The sequence below is a fragment of the Oncorhynchus gorbuscha genome, linkage group LG01 (assembly GCF_021184085.1).
Source record: "Oncorhynchus gorbuscha isolate QuinsamMale2020 ecotype Even-year linkage group LG01, OgorEven_v1.0, whole genome shotgun sequence".
NCBI lineage: Eukaryota > Metazoa > Chordata > Actinopteri > Salmoniformes > Salmonidae > Oncorhynchus > Oncorhynchus gorbuscha.
This window is the reverse complement of record NC_060173.1, coordinates 63,947,175-63,970,808: the sequence shown is the minus strand read 5'-3', so window position 1 is coordinate 63,970,808 and position 23,634 is coordinate 63,947,175. Positions and strand designations below refer to the sequence as shown.

Here is a 23,634-nt window from a genome sequence, read left to right as displayed (position 1 = left end):
AAAGGAGACCTCCGGGTTGCTTCAGAGACTTTGTTTGTTCTCTCAGGGATGAGGGACTTTGTGGTGGGGGGGCTGTGTAGCGACTTCTCTTCCTATTGCTTTCTATTCTTCTGGCAATGTTCAACAGGTGCAAAGAACCCCCCCGCACGAGAACGCGTGAATGATTTCCCTTCAGCGTGTTCATGTGACAGAAGATCGCAACTTCACAGCATGAATCTAAAATGTTAATAACTTAGTCTGTGAATGATGGGATAAAACCTGCCTCTGAGACAATTATTTGAATAATTCAATTTATGTTTTGTTCACAAAGTTGATGACTAAAGTGTCTTATTTGGAATTAAAAAACGTGACTTCTCTTTCGGGCGGTCTATAAGAATTGTCTTTCTAGGCCTGTAAACTGCAGTACCGAAAAGGCCCTCTTGATTGTCGTGGGAAGCAGGCCCCCTTGGAAACCCATTGGCTGTTTGTGAGTCGCTGCTCAGTGAACGGGTTGCTTTTTTTTTGAGTACGGAGCTGAGAGGAGATGCACACGGCACTCGAGTGAGGTAACTATATAAAAAAAAACCATTTGTTTTCTTTCACTCCCACAACATGGAACCGGACAGAATTTGCTACAACATGCAGATGTAGCTAGTTGGCTACATTCATTTATCTGTTAAATTAAATAACGTAGCAGAAGTCTAAAACGCCCAGCTTTGTTTAAATGGCTAACGTTAGCTAGCACATTTCCTGTGCGTTGTCGGCTAGCTAACCTTAGTTAGCTATTTGGAATTTTGCATATTGTAGTACTTTGACGTCTTGAAACTAAAATGGCTAGCTTGCTAGCTAGCTAACTTTGTCAACTAGGTGCATTAATTTATCCAATGCCACTACGGTATGAGTAGCAACGTATTGTGAAAGTAGCTAGCTACGTCTTGTAAAAATATTTAACAGCAAGCTAACTTAGGCACGCTGTGTTGCATGCAGCCATTGCAGGGACCAGACTACGCGTGGTGCACCATAGCTAATGTTAGCTAGCTATTATACCGGCCTAACTGGTTCCGCGTGGGAGATTAACGCAACTAGCTGGTTAACTAACCACAACAAACTGCGTTTCAAACTTTAACCGACCTACGATGGGAAGCCGAGAAACTAAAACGGCAACTAGTTTACTAGCAACCTACGTTGGTGGCTTGTAACGTTATGCAGTCCATGTGTACGGCTGTGCTTGTCTGAACGATAACATTTCCGTTAAATTAAATGTCGAATAATTTGTTGGTGGGTAAATCAGTCCTTGTTAAAGTAGCTACGCTAATGTGTCCTAAGCCTGTGTTGTGATTCAGTATTAGCAATGCGCGATAGTTCTATTTGTAGCTAATTTGGTGAGAAATTACAATAGTATCTACGAACTATAACTGCAGGTATTGGGCCTGGTAGACAGGCACTGAATCAATGTTTGCCTTGCATCTAGACCACTGCAGTGGCTCACAGCCTTTTTCTTAACCGCGGCACAATGATGAGATAAATTGTGGCACACATACTTTTCTTAATTTAGTTAGTGGCAATGACCTCATTCGAATCCGTACTTTGTCATAGATTAAGTAGGGTTTAAACTATTTGTTTCCTTACTCACGATGGTTAATTCGTGTGTACCCGTTTAAAACTGTCCCGCTGAAGGTGCACATTTCTAATAAAAATATGTGTAGCGCAGGTAGAATAGGTCGGGACGGTCTAGAGATGAGCATTGTAAAGGTGCTACCACAGATACAAGACTAACTTTTTTTCTGTAGCAGAGGCTTTGCATAAGCACAGGCAAATCCTAACGGTTTTCAGACTAAGAAAAGTGATAAATGACTTTGTTCATGATGCACACCCCTCAAATATAAGAACTGCTTCAGTGCACTGAACTTGAATCAACAATACAGATGTACATTTTATTTTACTAGGCAAGTCTGTTAAGAACACATTCTTATTTTCAATGATGGCCTAGGAACAGTGGGGTAACTACCTTGTTCAGGGACAGAACACTTTATTTATTTTTTTACACCTTGTCAGCTCAGGGATTTGATCTTGCAACCTTTCGGTTACTAGTTTAATGCTCTAACCACTAGGCTACCTGTCGCCCCATCTGCATAATCATCTGCTATTCAATGTATTATCTGATTCACTTTCTTTCTTGCTGCGCTGGTGCTCAAGTCGAAATCCCACGTTCATTCTACAGGCCACTTTTTTTTGAGTGTTCCGAAGTTGAACCATTTGTCTAGACACAGGTCTAGTGGCTATTTTTAAGTCTGTTACAAGGTCACACTCAATACCCCACATTTAGCTGAACATGTTCCCAGAAATGTTAAAGGTTCAATGCAGTGTTTTTTTTTTATCTCAATATCAATTAATTTCTGGGTAACAATTAAGTCTCTTACTGTGATTGTTTGAAATTAAAATGGTCATACAGACACAGCTTCTTAGCAATGAACAATTTTGCTAGGGTTGTTGCTTTACGTGGGATGGGGGTAAACTGAAAATTTGCTGTTATTGGCCAAGCGGTTTGGAACTCTCTAATTGGTTTAACTTATTTACAGCATGGCAACAACACCATGGATGACCAAAACAGGCAGAAATGTCAGGCAGTCTTTTCAATCTGCTCTTACATTGAAATGGCATTATCATCACCATTTTCACAATTTCATTGTATACTTTTTCCAACCTTGTAGTGTGGAAATATATTGAGTGTACAAAACATTAGGAACACCTGCTCTTTCCATGACATCAACTGACCAGGTAAAGGCTATGATCCCTTATTGTCGTCACCTGTTAAATCCACTTCAATCATTGTAGATGAAGGGTAGGAGACGGGTTAAAAGATTTAAGCCTTGAGACAAAAGACATTGATTGTGTATGTGTGACATTCCGAGGGTGAGTGGGCAAGACAAAATATTTCAGTGCCTTTGAACGGGGTATGGTAGTAGTTGCCAGGCACACCGGTTTGCGTCAAGGACTGCAACACTGCTGGGCTTTTCACATTCAACAGTTTTCAACGTGTATCAGGAATGGTCCACCACCTATAGGACATCGAGCAAATTTGGCACAACTGTGGGAAGCATTTGAGTCAACATGTGCCAGCATCCTTGTGCAAGGATTTTGACACCTTGTAGAGTCCATGTGCTGATTAAATTGAGGCTGTTCTGGGGGTACAAGGAGTTGCAACTAAATACTATTATTTAGTTTCCAATGTATTCCCAATGTTATGTACACAGTGTGTATATAGAACAGTTAAATCACATTTTTGACTCCACTATGCCTTTAAAAGCAAAGCTATATGTGCATTACCATTATCTACATAAGGAGATAACCTGATCAAAAGGTATAAGGCGACCATACAGATGTAGTTAAATTTCAATGAAAGCCATTATGTTGAAATTTTAGTTGTTTGTAGGAATATGTCTTCTAAAGTCTTAAACCTTGGAAGCCGATAAGCCTACCGTACCCTCCCAAGAACTATGCATTATGGGAAATTCCAGTAGTTTTGCAACCCTACACTGGAGCAATCTCTGGTTATTTGTGAATGTGGACATATTTGTTCCGGTATTGATGCTACTACAAATGGTACCCAGAATGTTCTGTTAATTTGCCCTATAGCTTAGAAAGTACTTCAAAACACAAATACTGCCTTAAATTGTTGAAGTAGAATGGTCTATTTTGTTTCAAATTATATTTACATTTTGTGCTTACTGAACATTACCTGGCCGGGTGGTGATCTCGCCAGAGTCATCCTAAGCATGTCAGGTGCTTGCACTGTACATGGAGGGTCCATGCTTAATGGTTGCGTAATACATATTTTCTTAACACTCCGCACATTATTTTTGTGTGGATTTGGAAATCCCACAAGCTTAGCCCTATGTAATGACAAGGTGGGGTATTGGCAAACATTTCCACCGTGTCTAGGCCTATGTTTTTGTTATTTAACAGCAACTTTTTACCTAGCCCTATATAACATGAATATATATTATGACTTTCATAACTTGCATTTTGTGCAGTGTCTCTATTGTACTTCTTACGGCTGAATGCAAATTTCCTTCAACAGTGGCAAACACGCATGTACACTGACCAGCCTGGTAACTAGATGCAGTAGAATTAAGCTTTACAGAGTAGCCTTATTCAGAATTACTGTAACACTGCAAATCAGGTGCAGCTGGACAACGTATTGTAAAATGCACAAGCAACAGCTCTAATGTTAATCATTGCTTGTAAACATTTCCTTCCTCTTTTAGTATGTCTGAGGGATTGTATAGGGGGAAATATCTATGTGTATAATGTGGATATCATATTGGGCCAGTATATTTGTGACTTTTGAGTCTAATTTCAGAATGTGTTCTATGGATATTGTCATTCCAGTCGGTTTCTTAAAAGTACACCAATGTGAAACTGCACAATTCCAAGGTCAACTTTGAAAATGAGTTTTTGCCGAAACTGAACAGGACACGAGTAAGCAGTCAAAGCTTCCTCTAGCCACAAATATTTTCCACGAAGATTCACAGTATGCCTAATGACATATCCGGTTTTCCAGACGCCAATATAAAACCCCATATCCATATTTGAAACAAGCCATTCCACTGCGTTATTATTATTCAGGTTATTACTTATAAATATTAAGAAACAAATTAAGAAATGCCAGGTTGGAGAGGATACTGTTGCATTTTAGTATTGACACACAATATTAACAGTCAAAATGAAGATGTGTGTGTGTGTGTGTGTATATATATATATATGCCTACCTTGTCTGTTGGCTTTTCTGTATATCTTTTTATATATATATATATATATATATATATATATATATATATATATATATATATATATATATATATATATATATATATATATATATATATATATATATATATACACACACATCCTATTTTCTGCATATTCTCTCAACCAGCTCAATTGGAATGCTTTTCCGGCAGGCTTGAAGGAGTTCCCACATAGAATGAGCACTTGTTGGCTGCTTTTTCTTCACTCTGTGGTCCAACTTATCGGTTGGGATAACTCTCCTTCTTGGTCAAATAGCCCTTACACAGCATGGAGGTGTGTTTTGGGTCATTGTCCTGTTGAAAAATAAATGATAGTCCCATTAAGCGCAAACCAGATGGGATGGCTTATAGCTGCAGAATGCTGTGGTAGGCATGCTGGTTAAGTGTGTCTTGAATTCTAAATAAAGCACAGACTGTGTCACTAGCAAAGCACCATCACACCACCACCTCCGTGCTTCACGGTGGGAAATGTACACGTGGAGATCATCCTTTCACCTTCTCTGTGTCTCACAAAGACAGTGGTTGGAACCCCAAAATCTGGACTCATCAGCCCAAAGGACAGATTTCCACTTGGCCCAAGCAAGTCTCTTCTTACTGGTGTCACTTAGTTGTGGTTTCTTTGCAGCAGTTAGACTACGAAGGCCTGATTCATGCGGTCTCTGAACAACAGAGGTACTCTGGGTCTTCCCTTCCTGTTGTGGTCCTCATGAGAGCCAGTTTCATCATTGTGCTTGATGTTTTTTGCGACTGCAATTGAAGATCCTTGGTTGTTAATTTTCCGCATTGACTGACCTTCATGTCTTCAAAGTAATGCTGGTATGTCGTTTCTCTTTGCTTATGTTAACTGTTCTTGCCGTAATATGGACTTGGTCTTTTACCAAATAAGGTTATCTTCTGTATACCACCCCTACCATGTCACAACACAACTGGCTCCAATGCATTAAGAAGGAAAGAAATTCCACATTTTTAACAAGCCAGAAGAGGAATACTGGTCCTGCGCTGTTTTTCATTGTTCAGGCTTGGCCCATTAGTTCCAGTAAAAGGAAATCTTAACGCTACAGCATATAATGATATTCTAGATGATTCTGTACTTTCAAGAGAATTCAGTGCCTGACCACCCTAATGCTCTTGTGGTTGAAGCAAGTCCCCGATTGAAACATTCCAACATCTACTTGAAAGTCTTCCCAGAAGAGTGGAGGTTGTTATAGCGGCAAAGGGTGGACCAACTCCATATTAAAGCCCATGATTTTGGAATGAGATGTTCATTGAGCAGATGTCCACATACTTTTAGTCATGTGTATTTTCTTCAAAGGCAGGACACCTTTTTTAATGAAATAATGTAGCTTAAATCATGACCAGGACCATTTTGATTCTTATTAAAGTGATTTTTGAGTCCAGACAGGCTACTTAGGAAACTTTCTTGATGGACAAAAATGGGACTAGAGAGAATCGGCAAACTCAAACAAGCACACCCTCGTAAAAGCGCCCATAAATCAACACCAACAGTGTATGTCAGATGAGCAAACATTCCTCCATTCATTAAATGTTTTTTTTAATGTATTTTTATTTTTTATTACGCATAGATTATATGATATTGGAAGTATGAAGGGGACGAGTATGAAGATAAACTTGGCAATCCTTCAAATAGGCTATGGACAAGTTGCGTGTAGGCTATTTATCAGTGCCACTGATGGAGGGGGAGTGTTGGAAAGATTTTTCAAATACTGTAAGGAACTATTACATTTTTGAAAGGATAACATTTTGTAAAAAAAAAAAAGGTGAAGAAAAAATGACAGATGCCCGGCTGAGCACTTTCCTAGATTTGACATTTGCAAGAAGCAGGCCAGGTACTTCTATGCGTGCCCAGGTGCGCACTCTGTCAACATTAACAGGGCAGAGAAACCAGATGCATGCGCATTGCTCACATGGAGCGCGTAAATGATGGGAGCCATTGAAATAAACCAATACTTTTTTTTCTCAAGTGTAGCCGGTTTTGAATTCTGTAAACAAAGTTTCCACTGAGAATGAAATGGTAAACTACTGTAATTAGCACATGCAAGACATTAACATAACCAAATGACTAATAAATGGAAATTTGCCTGTTTTACAAACTGTAGGTTACCGCATGGGCATTCATGAAAGTGCATTGCTGGCTGTGCACTAACCTAGGCTACTATTCTACTTTATCACCTAGGGCATCATACTGGGCAGGATCATTGCTGATTAGTCGATACATTAAGAATTATACCATACCATGCCAGGTTGGAGAGGAATGGTGCCTTGTCCATTTGAGCCAACATCAGCGCATTCTAGTTAAAGCATCAAAGGAAAGTTTGAAAGATGTAGAAAGTTTTTAATAGACAAAGTCAGCTGAACAATTGCTTATAATCATTAGTCAACACTCCCACCATTAGGTAAAATTTATCTACATGAAAATAAAGTTATAAAACATTTTAAATGTCATCCTAAAATGAATGTAGGCCTATTTTTTAAACGGTTTTTACAGTTATTTTCATGAGTCTTCATCCATAACCAACCACGGTTATTCAATAACCGTCACATGTCTACTCATCATATCATTTGGTTCTTTCGCTCTGTCAGTTTCTCGGTCTCTTTCACTCTCCCAATGATATGTCAGCATGTTGCCTCACGAATGTCATGCCCATTTGTGCCCTCTTGCGTAACTCACCAGACTCTGGCTTCTTGCTCAGTCTGTATACGCATGCACAAATCATCTGGACCCCCACCCCTTCCAGAAAATGTCCGGTTCATTAACTCTGATCCCATCTCCAAGACATGCACACACTCTGTCCCCTCCCTTTGTACACCACGTCCCACACACAAACGAGTTAGCCTACGTCAACTGATTTAAAGACTTTAAAACAGCCAACCAGTTCCAATAGTAACCCAGAAAAGCATTGGGTGTGAGAGGATTCCTTCTTTTGTTCCTCTAGGTCTTGAGATAAAGGTAAGCTGTACCTTTTTGAGCCCTCCCCAAGTGCTGTTTAGGTTTCAGTCGTCCCTGTTTTGACATGGTTTGCTAATAAGTTTTTACCTGGTTGCAGACGTAGCCTCGGTCCGTCCCTCTCATCCTGCGGTTAACTCGTCCCCAGCCTGTAGCCGTCAGCATCACACATACATTCAGTTTTAAAGATCTCATGCTGAATTGCACCAGCTTACGGTGGGACTCACGCTAGGAGCCTGAGTCCATCCACCCCTTGTTAAAGTAACCAAGGGTCATTGCCGTGTTTCTAACGGGATGGATTGGTTGTGAATGGCCGTGCAACACTGCACTATCCCGAGTGAGTGGAAAAACTAGCTATCCATGTGACCAAATGCAGTTGATAAGTGAACATGTCAATGTTGAATGAATGAATTTATGTTGCTTCTCCAGTGTACAGTGCATTTGTAAAGTATTCATACCCCTTGAATTTTCCACATTTTCTTACGTTACAGCCTTATTCCAAAATGAATGAAAGTTTTCCCCCTCAATCTACACACAATACCCCATAAGTTGTTTTTTAATGTTTGCAAATTTATGAAGAAAACTATCACATTCCCATAATTATTCAGACCCTTTACTCGGTACTTTGTTGAAGCACCCCTGGCAGCGATTACATCCTTGAGTCTTCTTGGGTATGACACTACAAGCTTGGCACACCTGTCTTTGGAGTTTTTCCCGATCTCCTCTTCAGATCCTCTCAAGCTCTCAGGTTGGATGGGAAGTGTCGTTGCACAGCTATTTTCAGGTCTTTCCAGAGATGCTCGATCAGGTTCAAGTCCGAGCTCTGGCTGGGCCAATCAAGGACATTCAGAGACTTGTCCAGAAGCCACTCCTGCATTGTCTTGGCTCGATCCTGCGGCTGAAAAACATCCCCACAGCATGCTGCTGCTGCTACCACCATGCTTCACTGTAAGGATGGTGCCAGCGTTCCTCCAGATGTGATGCTTGGCATTCAGGCCAAAGACTTCAAACTTGGTTTAATCGGACCAGAGAATCTTGTTTCTTATGGTCCGAGTCCTTTAGGTGCCTTTTGGCAAACTAAGCGGGCTGTCGTGCCTTTTTTTTTTTTACAGAGGAATCGCCTTCATTTGGCCCCTCTACCACGAAGGCCTGATTGGTGGAGTGCTGCAGGATGTTTGTCTTTCTGAAAGTTCCTCCCATCTTCACATAGGAACTCTGGAGATCTGTCAGTGACCATCGGGTTCTTGGTCACCTCCCTGACCAAGGCCCTTCTCCCCCCGGTTTCTCAGTTTGGCCGGGCAGCCAGCTCTAGAAAGAGTTTTGGTGGTTCCAAACGTATTCCATTTTAAGAATGATGGAGGCCGCTGTGTTCCTGGGGACCTTCAATGCTGCAGAAATCTTTTGGGACCCATCCCCAGATCTGTGCTCTACGTTCAATTCATTTGACCTCATGACTTGGTTTTTGCTCTGACGTGCACTGTCAACTGTGGGACCTTATATAGACAGGTGTGTGACTTTCCAAATCCTGTCCAATCAATTGAATTTACCACAGCTGTGCTGACATAATTGCAGAAGGGTTTTCTAATGATCAATTAGCCAATTCAAGTTTATTATTTTAAAAGGCTAACACAACATGCCAGTGGAATACAGGAGTGATGGTTGCTGATAATGGGCCTGTGTAGATATTCCATGAAAAAAATCCACTGTTTCCAGCTACAATAGACATTAACAATGTCTGTCAACACTGTATTTTGATCGATTTTAATTTGCATTTGAACGCTAGTGTATTTTTAATTAATACATTTGCAAAACATTTCTAAATCTGTTTTCGCTTTGCCATTATTGGGTATTGTATGTAGTTTAATGAGGATTTAAAACATGTTTTTAAACTATTTTAGAATGATGCTGTAAATTAACTGTAAAAATTCAAGGGGTCTGAATACTAAGTACTATACCAGTTTAGTTGCCCTTTCTGCTCTGTAAAGTCTGGCTCACAAACCAGTCAGATATACAGTAGAAAAGTAGCCTAGTTAAAACCCAAAACATTTCTTAGTCTCCACTTTTATAGGAGTTTATTTTCTATTGTTGTGGTCTGTGTTCAATTCAGTTTGATATAGTCTGCCAAAGTGGAAATTTCTAAAATGTAGATTCACAGTTTACATCTTATGAAGGCTGAGATGTATTATTAGTAGTGAGAGCTAACCAGGTGCATGATTCAGTGACAGGGCACTACCCTTGTCCTGACTTCACCCCCCCCCCCCCCCCCCACAGTACTGTCTGCAGAGATGCAACAACAGACCTGGACATGTTTCACACACACACACACACACACACACACACACACACACACACACGGTGAAGAGGATCGAGCACTTCAAGTTCCCCCATGTCCACATCGTTAAGGAATTATCATGGCCCACACCAACACTGTCGTAAAGAAGGTACAACAAAGCCCTTTCCCCCTCAGGAGTCTGAAAAGAGTCGGCATGGGCCCTTACGTCCTCAAAGTTCTTCAGCTGCACCATTGAGAGCATCTTGACTGGCTGAATCACCGTTTGGTATGGCAACTGCTTGGATCTGACCGCAAGGGTAGTGCGTACAGCCCATTACATCACCGGGTCCAAGCTCCCTGCACTTCAGGACCTCTGTACCAGGCGGTGTCAGAAGAAGGCCCTAAAATGTTCAGACTCCAGCCACTTAAATCATAGACCGTTATCCCTGAGAACGCGCAGTACCGATGCAGTTAGTCTGGAACCAACAGGACCCTGAACAACTTCTACCCTCAAACCGTAAGACTGCTAAATAGTTAGTCCAGTAGCTATTAGTTATATAGGTAACCACCTTCTATGACAATTTTTGCCCCACTCTTTTGACTCCTCACATACAGTGGGGCAAAAAAGTATTTAGTCAGCCACCAATTGTGCAAGTTCTCCCACTTAAAAAGATGAGAGGCCTGTAATTTTTCATCATGGGTACACTTCAACTATGACAGACAAAACGAGAGAAAAAAAATCCAGAAAATCACATTGTAGGATTTTTAATTTATTTCTAAATTATGGTGGAAAATGCGTATTTGGTCAATAACAAAAGTTATCTCAATACTTTGTCATTGCCAACAAAGGGTATATAACAGAGGTCAAACGTTTTCTGTAAGTCCTCACGGTTTTCACACTGTTGCTGGTATTTTGGCCCATTCCTCCATGCAGATCTCCTCTAGAGCAGTGATGTTTTGGGGCTGTTGCTGGGCAACACTGACTTTCAACTCCCTCCAAAGATTTTCTATGGAGTTAAGATCTGGAGACTGGCTTGGCCACTCCAGGACCTTGAAATGCTTCTTATGAACCCACTCCTTCGTTGCCCGGGTGGTGTGTTTGGGATCATTGTCATGCTGAAAGACCCAGCCACTTTTCATCTTCAATGCCCTTGCTAATGGGAGGTTTTCACTCGGTCTCACGATACATGGCCCCATTCATTCTTTCCTTTACACGGATCAGTCGTCCTGGTCCCTTTGCAGAAAAACAGCCCCAAAGCATGATGTTTCCACCCCCATGCTTCATAGTAGGTATGTATGGTGTTCTTTGGATGCAAATCAGCATTCTTTGTGCTCCAAACACGACGAGTGGAGTTTTTACCAAAAAGTTACATTTTGGTTTCATCTGACCGTATGACATTCTCCCAATCTTTTTCTGGATCATCCAAATGCTCTCTAGCAAATTTCAGACGGGCCTGGACATGTACTGGCTTAAGCAGGGGGACACGTCTGGCACTGCAGGATTTGAGTCCCTGGCGGCGTAGTGTGTTATTGATGGTAGGCTTTGTTACTTTGGTCCCAGCTCTCTGCAGTTAATTCACTAGGTCCCCCAGTGTGGTTCTGGGATTTTTGCTCACCGTTCTTGTGATAATTTTGACCCCACGGGGTGAGATCTTGCGTGGAGTCCCATATCGAGGGAGATTATCAGTGTTCTTGTATGTCTTCCATTTCCTAATAATTGCTCCCACAGTTGATTTCTTCTAACCAAGCTGCTTACCTATTGCAGATTCAGTCTTCCCAGCCTGGTGCAGGTCTACAATTTTGTTTCTGGTGTCCTTTGACAGCTCTTTGGTCTTGGCCATAGTGGAGTTTGACTGTTTGAGGTTGTGGACAGGTGTCTTTTATACTGATAACAAGTTCAAACAGGTGCCATTAATACAGGTAATGAGTGGAGGACAGAGGAGCCTCGAAGTTACAGGTCTGTGAGAGCCAGAAATCTTGCTTGTTTGTAGGTGACCAAATACTTATTTCCCACAATTTGCAAATAAATTAAAAATCCTACAATGTGATTTTTCTGGATTTTTTTTCTTCTAATTTTGTCTGTCATCGTCAAAGTGTACCTATGATGAAAATTACATGCCTCGTCTTAAGTGGGAGAACTTGCACAGTTGGTGGCTGACTAAATACTTTTTTGCCCCACTGTATGTTGCTGCTACTACTACTGTTTATTATCTATCCTGTTGCCTAGTAAATTGATCCTTACCTATATGTACAGATCTACCTCGTACTGGTACCGTGTGTGTGTATACCTAAGTTATTGTTACTTGTGTATTTGTTCCGCATGTTAATATTTTTCTAGTTATTTTTGTTTTCTTCTGCAGTGGTGGGAAGGGCCTGTATGTAAGCAGTTCACTGTTAAGTCTACACCCATTTTTATTATTTTTACGAAGCATGTGACAATTCTATTTGTCTCACACAGACTGAGATGAGGAGGAAGCTGTAGCCGTGTGAGAGTCATATGACGCGGCTTAAGGGCTCCCTTCTCTCCCACCACCTCGTGTCTAAAGATGAGCGATAGAGAAAAAGCCTTGACTGTCTGCACGCCAGGAATGCACCGCTGCTTCTGCCAGGCACTCTGATAATTTTCACTAGACTGCTAGTTATTGGACCATGTTGTATAAGCCTAGGTCGTGTATAAGTCAAAGCCTGTGAGGCTTAGGTGTTTGCATAACCATCAGATAATAAACTGTGCTAGTTCTTTGAATGTGGAGGCCTGTGGATTTGTGCAGAAAGTATTCAGACCCCACAATTTGGGAAAATTCATGTTTCAGCCTTATTCTAAAATTGAGGGGACAAACTATTTAATCAATCTACAGACAATACCGCTTAATGATAAAGAACATGTTTTATTTTTTAGCCATTCTTTCTACTTTTTTTACATTTACATTAGTTGAGACCCTTTACTCAGTACTTTCAGTACTCTACTCTTCTTGGGTATGATACTACAAGCTTGGCACACCTGTATTTGGAGTTTGTCTCAAGCTCTGTCGGGTAGGGTGGGGAGCGTCACTGCACAGCTATTTTCAGGCCTCCAAAGATGTTCAATCGGGTTCGAGTCCGGGCTCTGACTGGGCTGCTGAATGACTTTCGGAGACTTGTCCAGAAACCACTCCTGCGTTGACTTGGCTGTGTGCTTAGGGTAATTGTCCTGTTGGAAGGTGAACCGTTGCCCAAATCTGAGGTCCTGAGCGAACTGGAGCAGGTTTTCTTCAAGCATATCTCGGTACTTTGCTCCCTTCATTATTCCCTCAATCCTGACAAGTCTCCCAGGCCCTGCCGCTGGAAAATATCCCCACAGCATGATCTGCCACCACCATGCTTCACCTTAAGGATCGTGCCAGGTTTCCTCCATATGTGACGCTTGGCATTCAGGCCAATAGGTCATCCCCCTATTGTTCAGTTTGGCCCGGCGGTCAGCTCTAGGAGGGTCTTGGTGGTTCCAAACTTCTTCCTTTTAAGAATGATGGTGGCTGCTGTGCTCTTGGGGAGCTTCAATGCTGCAAACATTTTTTGGTACCCTTTCCCAGATCTGTGCCTTGAGACAATTCTGTCTCAAATTACATTTTATTTGTCACATGCGCTGAATGCAACAGGTGTGAACCTTTACAGTGAAATGCTTACTTACAAGTCCTTAACACATTTTCTTAAAGCATTGTTGGTTAACCTCTCTAGGGTACTTAGGATGCTAACGTCCCACCTGACCAACATCCAGTGACAGTGCAGGGCGCCAAATTCAAACAGAAATCTCATAACTACAATTCCTCAAACATACATGTATTATACACCCTTTTTTTAAAGAAACTTGTTAATTCCACCACAGTGTCCGATTTCAAAAAGGCTTTACGACAAAAGCACACCATGCGATTATGTTAGGTCAGTACCTAGTCACAAAAAACACAGGCATTTTTCCAGCCAAAGAGAGGAGTCACAAAAAGCAGAAATCGAGAGAATTAATCACTAACCTTTGATCTTAATCAGATGGCACTCATAGGACTTCATGTTACACAGTACATGTATGTTTTGTTTGATAAAGTTCATATTTGTATCCAAAAATCTCTGTTTTACATTGGCGCGTTAGGTTTTGCCTCTAAAACATCTGGTGATTTTGCAGAGAGCTGTCAATTTACAGAAATACTCATCATAAATGTTGATAAATACAACCATTTTGCATGGAATTAAAGATGTTAAGGAGAAGTACCTCTTCAGTCGACTCTACTTTTTCGAACATTCTGTTAAAAATCGCGCAACATTTCAGCGCCCTGCTACTCATGCCAGGAATATAGTATATGCATATGATTAGTATGTGTGGATAGAAAACACTCAGACGTTTATAATACTGGTTAAATCACGGCTGTGACTTTAACAGAACGTGCGTTTCATTGAAAAGTGCAGGAAAATCTGATCACTGAAAGTGGAAAAATATATCCATCCGCCGCTTCAACCCATTGTTATGGGCGAAAGACATTAAATAGGGCTGAGGTTGCAGTACCTACAGCTTCCACACGATGTCAACAGTCTTGTCATTTGCCTAGGATTTGTTTCTTGGTCAAACGAACAAGAGACAGCCCATTTCTTCTGGTCTCCGACCGGATATTTTGGTTGAGAAATACACGGACAGTATTTCAAGATGGATCCCTATAGAAAACACTTCGTCTCGTGATTAATTTGATCGCTTATTAACGTTTACTAATACCTAATGTTGAATTACAAAAGTATTTCGAAGTGTTTTGTGAAAGTTTATCGTCAACTTTTTTAATTAAAAAAAATGATGTTACAAGACGCTATTTTTTTCCGTTTATCACAGTCTTCATAGATCGATATCTAGGCTATATATGGACCGATTTAATCGAAAAAAAAGACCCAATAGTGATTATGGGACATCTAGGAGTGCCAACAAAGAAGATGGTCAAAGGTAATGAATGTTTTATATTTTATTTGTGCGGTTTGTGTAGCGCCGACTATGCTAATTATTTTGTTTACGTCCCCTGCGGGTCTTTTGGGGTGTTACATGCTATCAGATAATAGCTTCTCATGCTTTTGCCGAAAAGCATTTTAAAAATCTGACTTGTTGCCTGGATTCACGAGTGTAGCTTTAATTCAATAACCTGCATGTGTATTTTAATGAACGTTTGAGTTTTAACTAATACTATTAGCATTTGCATTTTCAGAGTTCTAGATGGGCCGCCTGCGTGCCAGGTAGGAGCAAGAGGTTAATGCAACCGCTGTGTCAGATTTCAAAAAAGCTTTACGGAAATAGCACACCATGGAATAATCGGAGTACAGCGCTCCGAGACCAAAATAAGCAATACAGATACCTGCCATGTTGTGGAGTCAACAGAAGTCAGAAATGGCATTATAAATATTCACTTACCTTTGCTGATCTTCATCAGAATGCACTCCCAGGAATCCCAGTTCCACAATACATTTTAGTTTTGTTAGATAAAGTCCATAATTTGTCCAAATACCTCCCCTTTTTGTTCGTATTTAGTACAGTAATCCAAATGTGCAGGCACTTGGTCCAGGCAAAGTCAAAATATATATTACAGTTTGTAGGTACATGTCAAACGATGTATATAATCAATCTTGGTATAGAGGTCCTGGATGGCGGGAAGCTTGGCCCCAGTGATGTACTGGTCTGTATGCACTATCCTCTGGTGCCTTGCGGTCAGATGCTAAGCAGTTGCTGCTCTCGCTGGTGCAGCTGTAGAACCTTTTGAGGATTTGAGAACTAATGTTAAGTCCTTTTAGTTTCCTGAGGAATTGGCTTTGTCGTGCCCTCTTCACGACCATCTTATGTTTGGACCATGATAGTTGGACACCATGGAACTTGAAGTTCTCATCCTGCTCCACTGCAGCCCCGTCGATGAGAATTGGGGCATGCTCGGTCCTCCTTTTCCTATAGTCCACAATCGGAGCTCTACGGACAATTCCTTCGACCTCATTGTTTGGTTTTTGTTCTGACATGCACTGTCAACAGTGGGACCTTTTTATATAGACCGGTGTGTGCCTTTCCAAGTCATGTCCAATCAATTGAATTTACCACAGATGGAATCCAAGTTGTAGAAACATCAAGGATGAACAATGGAAACAGGATGAGCTCAATTTCGAGTCTCGTAGCAAGGGTCTGAATACTTTAGTAAATTGATTTTTTTATTTGTAATAAATTAGCAAAAATGTTTTGTCTATTTGCTTTGTCTTTATGGGGTATTGTGGGTAGATTTGACTTTGTTTAAAAAAAAAAGTTATAAGGCTGTAATGAAACAAAATGTGGAAAAAGTCTGTCTTAGTACTTTCCAAATGCACTGTATGTGAGGGTCCTACAAATAGGACCTCTGTATACATATTTTGAAGGCTTCGAATGAGCTTCAATTTGCATCGTCAAATTCATAAAACCACTGACATTTTACAATATGTAATACGTGTTTTCGGATTAATGTACTCCCAATGTTTTTGTCGTCCAAGAAGAAGCACGAAGTATAAATTAAAACCATTTCATTTTTATCTAGGCCTACACATTTTAACCACAATTCTCGCCAGCTGTATGTCTTTCTTTCGAACAGCTTGCCAGTCTAAAAATGTTTTTTTTAGAAGTACTGGCTGGCAGCGTTCAGTAAAAAAAAAAAAAACACTGCGTAATCTAATGTAAAACACAAAACAGCCTGTATCTAGCGGTTTTTATGGTTCTGTGAGTCTTTAGCTCGAGCGACTCGAGTGTGTCTAATCCAGTACGCGACCAAAGCTGCGGGAGGTGTAGCTACTTGAATTTAGGAAAGTAAAATGTATAAATTACATTTTAATTGACTGCATTTTTATTTAATTATATTGTCTTGAAGCCTATTCAACACAGAATGGGACTGTATACGGAAGTAAATCAAAGGTGGTAATTTTCCCACTGTATTCTGTTTACCAACTCTGTTCAACCCTCTTGGAAAGCTAGCCTATCCTCCGGCAGGATTTCCACCCCAAATCTATTCTAACACACTTGCTTCAACTGATCAGCTGCTTCTCTGTGAACTGATTAGCTGATCAGGTGTGTAGGACTGGCCACTCCAGCTGGACATCAAATAAGCCATTTGATATCTGTCAAAACCCTGCATTTCAGTTGTCATTGACGTTTTTGATAATTGGTCACACGTCTCTCTTCAGCTCAACAGTTGGTATTTCTGAAAGAACTGGAAAAGGCCCTATCACGTCAGCATTGGGGGCCAAGGCGGAGCAGTATTACTACAGTAAGTTTAACGTTTCCAAACAGTTATTTTGTTTAATTTGGTTAACTAGGAAATGTGTTTGCTACTAAAGATGGGTTATGTTGAGTCTTTTCTTGGAACCCAGAACCAAACCTCTTGTGCGCTGGCTAGTTATTCAATTTGACTTTGGGGGTTGGTGTTCAAACCTGTACTGAACGGAAGCGGACAGTTCTCTCTAGCTGTCTCTGAATGCTGTTAATCCGCTGTCTGTCACAACAGGCTAGGTATAGCAGAGTCAAAAATCCCTAATTGTTGTGTAAATTATGGTTGAAATTGTATAACTTAAAAGAATATCATGTGAATTCACGAGCTGGGTTGTAGTGCGTTGGGTTACATCACTCGCTGACCTTTTTAATTGGCCGTCTGAAATAAAAAAACAAACACTGGTTGTGGTGCATAACACGCAAGCCTGACTAAATCCTGAAAATACACTAAGCCCGAGGGGTCTCGAGTTGTGTGTGTCAAAGTATATGTGCTTTATACTAAACAGAGAATTGGTCTTTTCATTCACAGTTGAATTGAAGAAGGCGCCCTTGGATATGGTGAGTTAATGACCCGCCCCCCCTGGCTAGAAGTTCAAGTACAGTATTCTTTGGCTACTGTAACCAAAAGCTTTACCTATGTGTTTAGACCCCACCCACACAGCGGGGTATACTACAAAGCAGGATTAATGAGTTAGCTGGCAAACTTTGATAAACAAGAAATTGATTTTCTTGTTTAAGAAGGCAATATATGTGTGTTTTGGTTGTTGGGTCATTTAGGTCCTGTCCATTTCAAGCTTTCAATAAAAACTTTTCAGAATATTTAGGCAAGTTGGCTAGTGTACCCCTCCCCAAAATATTTTTTGTTTAAGGTTGTTTGTATCTCATAAACAAGAATGTTTTTGTGTCATTGAACATTTTTGAATGTTTAATTTAGAATAACTAGGTACTTTTTAGTTGCTTGACTTTAGGGGTCCCTGAAAAACAAGGATATAATGAACGAACTGAAATTAACAGCTGCACAGCCAAAACATCTCGCATTTTATGAAACGAAAACAGTTTGACAGAGATTAAAAAATATTAAGTAACTTCATATTTTGAGTGTAGATTAAACTTTTGGCACGATGTTCCTTAGAGGGCCCAGTGGTATCGAAATTTTGGGGCGGCAGCATAGGTTAGAGTGTTGGACTAGTAACCGGAAGGTTGCGAGTTCAAACCCACGAGCTGACAAGCCCGTAGCACGCGCTCCAGCAGGTATATTTCACGGGTCCCCACAAAGCAAATTCCTCCTTTGGCCGCCTTTCCTTCCAGTTCTCTGCTGCCAATGACTGGAACAAAGTGCAAATGTCACTGAAGCTGGAGACTCATATCTCCATCACTAACTTTAAGCATCAGCTGTCAGAGCAGATTACAGATCATTGCACCTGTACATAGCCCATCTGTAAATAGCCCTCTGTCGTTCTGCCCCTGAACAGGCAGTTAACCCACTGTTCCCAGGCCGTCATTGAAAATAAGAATGTGTTCTTAACTGACTTGCCTGGTTAAATAAAGGTAAAATAAAAAAAAAGATTTGTCTTGTGTATGTCTCAAACCTTTAAGGAGCATTAGTGGTGTGGATATGACTTATAGGTCATAAGTGGGTTTTTTCCCCAGCACATTCTTCAACAAATTGTTTTATTTATTTCACCTTTTATTTAACCAGGTAGGCCAGTTGAACAAGTTCTCATTTACAACTACGACCTGAGTTACATGGAATGGAATAAATAAATGTGGAATACATGGAATAAATAAATGTACAGTCAACACAATATAAAATTATATATACAGTGTGTGCAAATGAAGTAAGATTAGGACGGTAAAGGCAATAAATAGGCCATAGTGGTGAAATAATTACAATTTAGCAATTACACGAGTGAAAGGTGTGCAAGTAGAGATACTGGGGTACAAAGGCTAAAAAACAATAATAATATGGAGATGGTTGGGTGGGTGGGCTATTTACAGATGGGCTATGTACAGGTGCAATGCTCTGTAATCTGCTCTGACAGCTGATGCTTAAAGTTAGTGATGGAAATATGAGTCTCCAGCTTCAGTGACATTTGCACTTTGTTCCAGTCATTGGCAGTAGAGAACTGGAAGGAAAGGCGGCCAAAGGAGGAATTTGCTTTGTGGGGACCCGTGAAATATACCTGCTGGAGCGCGTGCTACGGGTGGTTGCTGGTTTGGTGACCAGTGAGCTGAGAAGGCAGGGCTTTACCTAGCAAAGACTTATAGATGACCCGGAGCCAGTGGATTTGGCAACGAATGTGAAACGAGGGCCAGCCAACAAGGGCATATATTAACCTGTCACAACACACAGGTCGCAGTGGTGGGTAGTATATGGGGCTTTGGTGATAAAGTGGAAATTATTGTAGTTCACATATCTCAAACCTTGTGAAAGCACTCAACAACGAATGTATTCAGTAGACCACACACACCATGCTCTGTTTTGTTAGAGGTGTGTTCTTAAAATAGGTTAGTCTTGCCCTATCTCCACGTGGGTTCATAGGTCAGCCCAGACTCATGTTTATAAACGGTGTCTTGTCGGAAGCAGCTGCGAAGTAGCCTTGTAATCACATTGCCGTTTGCAACCGAAAAGCTGCACTGCTGTCACACTCTGCCTTAACTTGATTTCACGCATCACTTGGGCAAGCAAGGCACTCTTTGGTAAGTAGCCTACTCTGCTTTCCTTGGATTTTTGACTGGGAAAGGTTAGTATCACATTGATTTGACTGTACATCATTTTTAGCAGTTCATTCCCACTTTAATTGTTACATGGTAATATAGTGTGCAACAGGCTGCACTTGGCAATACGTTATTTGTGTCTTGAAATAATTGTCAGTATATTGCTTGTGTTTCACAAGTGTATAAAGTCACTCATATAAATGTTTTATATTTGTAAGTATCATGCATTGGATGCATATTATCAAGCAGCCCTTTGGTACCACTTAATGACTGGATCCTAGTATTTGCACCTCCTTATCCTAAGTCTGGTATAAGGAAGTTGGTCATTGATTAGCTCTGGTATTGGCAGGATTATCGACTATGCTTGGGTAGAAGACTAGGGATCTGTACTAGGTTTTCAGAATTGCCTGAGATGCGCATGGTGATCTGACATCAACACTACCACAAACATATGTTTGCCTAAAAGGTAGTATTTATATAAAGTAGCCTGACGTAATGAAGCATGGGTAGCAGACAGTCTTTCTAGCTGTAGAATGTTTACAAATAATTGTATGATGCAGTACTCTACCCTAGGAGGGGCAGATCATAGCAAAAATAACATGGCCTGTTTAATCTCAGTTACTGATATATAAAAATGAGAAGAAAAAAATCTTTATGCACCAGTCCATCAATTTAAGTACCCCAATAAAAAAATGAATCTGTCAGTTCAAGCTACAGATACCAGTTTCAATTGCAGTCTCTGCGTCTCAATCCACCGCATCTGCTTATGTCGCCCTTCTGCATCTGCTGTCAAAAGTGGTAGAACTACAGGGCCGTTTGGCGGACCAGGAAACACCCCGAAAATTGGTCTTCTCACAAACGTCTGTAGCAGTTTTGCATACAAACTCATTTAACCACTCTATAGAAAGGGGAGACTCTCTTATGAACAGGATGTTCTCTGTTTTGCTCTATGACGCCCCCCCCCCCAACAATGCCCCTCATCTCTGTCAATTTTGCCATTTTATGAATGCTTTTAATCTTTTCCATGGCATAGTGTGTTAATGGCCATATTCAATAATTTATCAAAATGTTCATTTTTGGGGGATACTTAAAGGGTTCCTAAATTCCAAATCAAATAGCTAAATGATCCACAGTATGACCTTAAACAATTCCATATGTCATACAAGGTTGTATTACTCCAGGGTTTACGAATGACAAGAATTTAAACAAAATATGTTTAAAACAATCTTATGGATGCAAGGACTGACAGATCATGACATCTAGAGCACTGTCTAATGAATTTTAACTTTACCCCAGGCCCATCCCTTAGCTGTATACCAAAACAAGTGGCGGAGCTGCCATTAAACATATCCCAGACTGTATCTTTAAAGGCATACAATCCTCAAATCAAACTCTCTGCTTTCAATCATATTGGGATTGTCCTAAAGTCAAGATGTGTCCATGTCCCCCCCCCAAATTCCTTAGCGGTCTTAATGGGCGTGTAAAGAACCTTCCTGTAATGTGACCAGAAACGGGATGCACACTTTGAATCTGTAGATGACTAGCCTAGCAATAACCAATGCTAAATACATTAAATGTATTCGATACAGAATCCCTTGAATCTAAAAAAAAAAATGTTAGCTGACACAAGCTAATTCAGTGCCTTTCAGTTACTGACATAATGAGAGAAACTGCTTATGCACAACCAAATAGAAACATTTCCCCTTGTACATTCTCTCTTCTCACTCTTTAACAGTATGTTTTTTTTGGGGGGGGGGATTGATCCGATGGCCTGTAAAAGGCCACCAATTGCCCATCCCTGGTCTAGAGGATCCTGTATGCCAATCATGGCTGTGTATATAAATCTGTTTGACACGATCAGACAGCATTTTGATGACAAGGCTCAGGGAAATAAATGATCAAAACCATATTTGGAGTTATTTTCATGAAATAAACACTGATTTTTATTAGACAGAGTGATTAAAACACAATTATAAAGACTGCATGTGGCGTTGAACTACACATAAATCGCTCTGCCATTTCCTGGTTGCTAAAATTCTAATATTTCAGTTCATGTGACAAAATAAGTATAGTGTAGAGAATCATTGTACCATCTAAACCACTGTGAAATATATTTTCCAGTAACAAAAGTATTGTATTTTCAGCTGTTTGAAGCTGGTGTACAAAATAAAGACTCAACTTCAATGGGAAGCTTAGAAATGGGGCACAGAACAATTCTACAGCCTCTTAGACTTGCTTTCAGTGTGTTACAGATCTTCTTACTTTTCTATGATCATTTGCTCTGGTCTCCCAAAAAGTTAAACATTGCCACTTTTTTAAATAAAAAAAATTATATGGAGCCAAGGATGCAGAGCAGTGATCACCTTTCAAACAATTACACCGTTGACCGATTTTTTTTTTTTTTTTTTTTTTTTAATTTTAATGTCTTGGTGCTTTGTTGCACAATTGTTGTATTTGTTCCATTCCCTCTAGGACTCAAGACTGCTAAAGATTGTCTAGCTACTTTTTCTTTGAACTTCTCATTTCAAAGATCATGGGCATTAATATGGAGTTGGTCCCCCCCCCCCTTTGCTGCTATAAGACTGCTCTTCTGGGAAGGCTTTCCACTAGATGTTGGAACATTGCTGCGTGGCTGCTTCCATTCAGCCACGAGCATTAGTGAGGTCTGCCACTGATGTTGGGCGATTAGGCCTGGCTCGCTGTTGGCGTTCCAATTCATCCCAAAGCTGTTAGATGGAGTTGAGGTCAGGGCTTTGTGCAGGCCAGTCAAGTTCTTCCACACTGATCTCAACAAACCATTTCTGTATGGACCTTGCTTTGTGCATGGGAGCATTGTTATGCTGGAACAGGAAAAGTCCTTCCCCAAACTGTTGCCACAAAGTTGGAAGCACAGAATCGTCTAGAATGACATTGTATGCTGTAGCGTTAAGATTTCCCTTCACGGGAACTAAGGGGCCTAGCCCAAACCATGAAATACAGCCCCAGACCATTATTCCTCCTCCACCAAATTTTACATTGGCACTATTTATTTGGTCCGGTAGCGTTGTCCTAGTATCCGACAAACCCAGATTAATCTGACGGTGCTTGATTTTGTACAGCTGTCAGCAATGGGTTTGGCTGAAATGGCCAAATCCACTAATTTGAAGTGGTGTCCACATACTTTTGTTTATATAATACGCGTCAAAGGTTTGGACACCTATTCATTCCAGGGTTTTTCTTTATTTTTACTATTTTCTTCATTGTAGAATAATAATGAAGCCATCAAAACTATGAAATAACATGTGGAATGATGCAGTAACCAAAGTCCAGATATATTTTATGTTTGAGATTCTTCAAAGTAGCCACCCTTTGCCTTGACAGCTTTGTACACTCTTGGAATTCTCAACCAGCTTCATGAGGTAGTCACCTGGAATGCATTTCAATTAACAGGTGTGCCTTAAGTTAACTTGTGGAATTTCTTTCCTTCTTAATGCATTGGAGCCAATCAGTTGTTTTTTGACAAGATAGTGGTGGTATACAGAAGAGAACCCTATTTGGTAAAATATCAAGTCTGTATTGTGGCAAGAACGACTCAAATAAACAAAGAGAAACAACAGTCCATTACTTCAAGGCATGAAGG

The 23,634-nt window shown here is 40.5% G+C and overlaps 1 protein-coding gene across 2 annotated transcripts in view; it reads left to right on the top strand.

Moving 5' to 3' along the window:
* Positions 1 to 406: 406 nt before the first annotated feature.
* The window catches only part of slc39a10 (solute carrier family 39 member 10), a 60,226-nt gene continuing 36,998 nt past the window's right edge, over positions 407 to 23,634 (top strand). Inside the window, exons 1-3 of one of the 2 annotated variants that reach the window (XM_046358202.1) lie at positions 407 to 545; positions 17,213 to 17,295; positions 17,827 to 17,855. In XM_046358202.1, the coding sequence (XP_046214158.1) occupies positions 17,853 to 17,855 (3 nt within the window). In that variant the 5' untranslated portion in view covers positions 407 to 545; positions 17,213 to 17,295; positions 17,827 to 17,852. Of the gene's footprint in view, positions 546 to 17,212; positions 17,296 to 17,826; positions 17,856 to 19,904; positions 19,998 to 23,634 lie in introns of those variants that run through there. The other variant, XM_046358210.1, reaches the window with a different exon arrangement.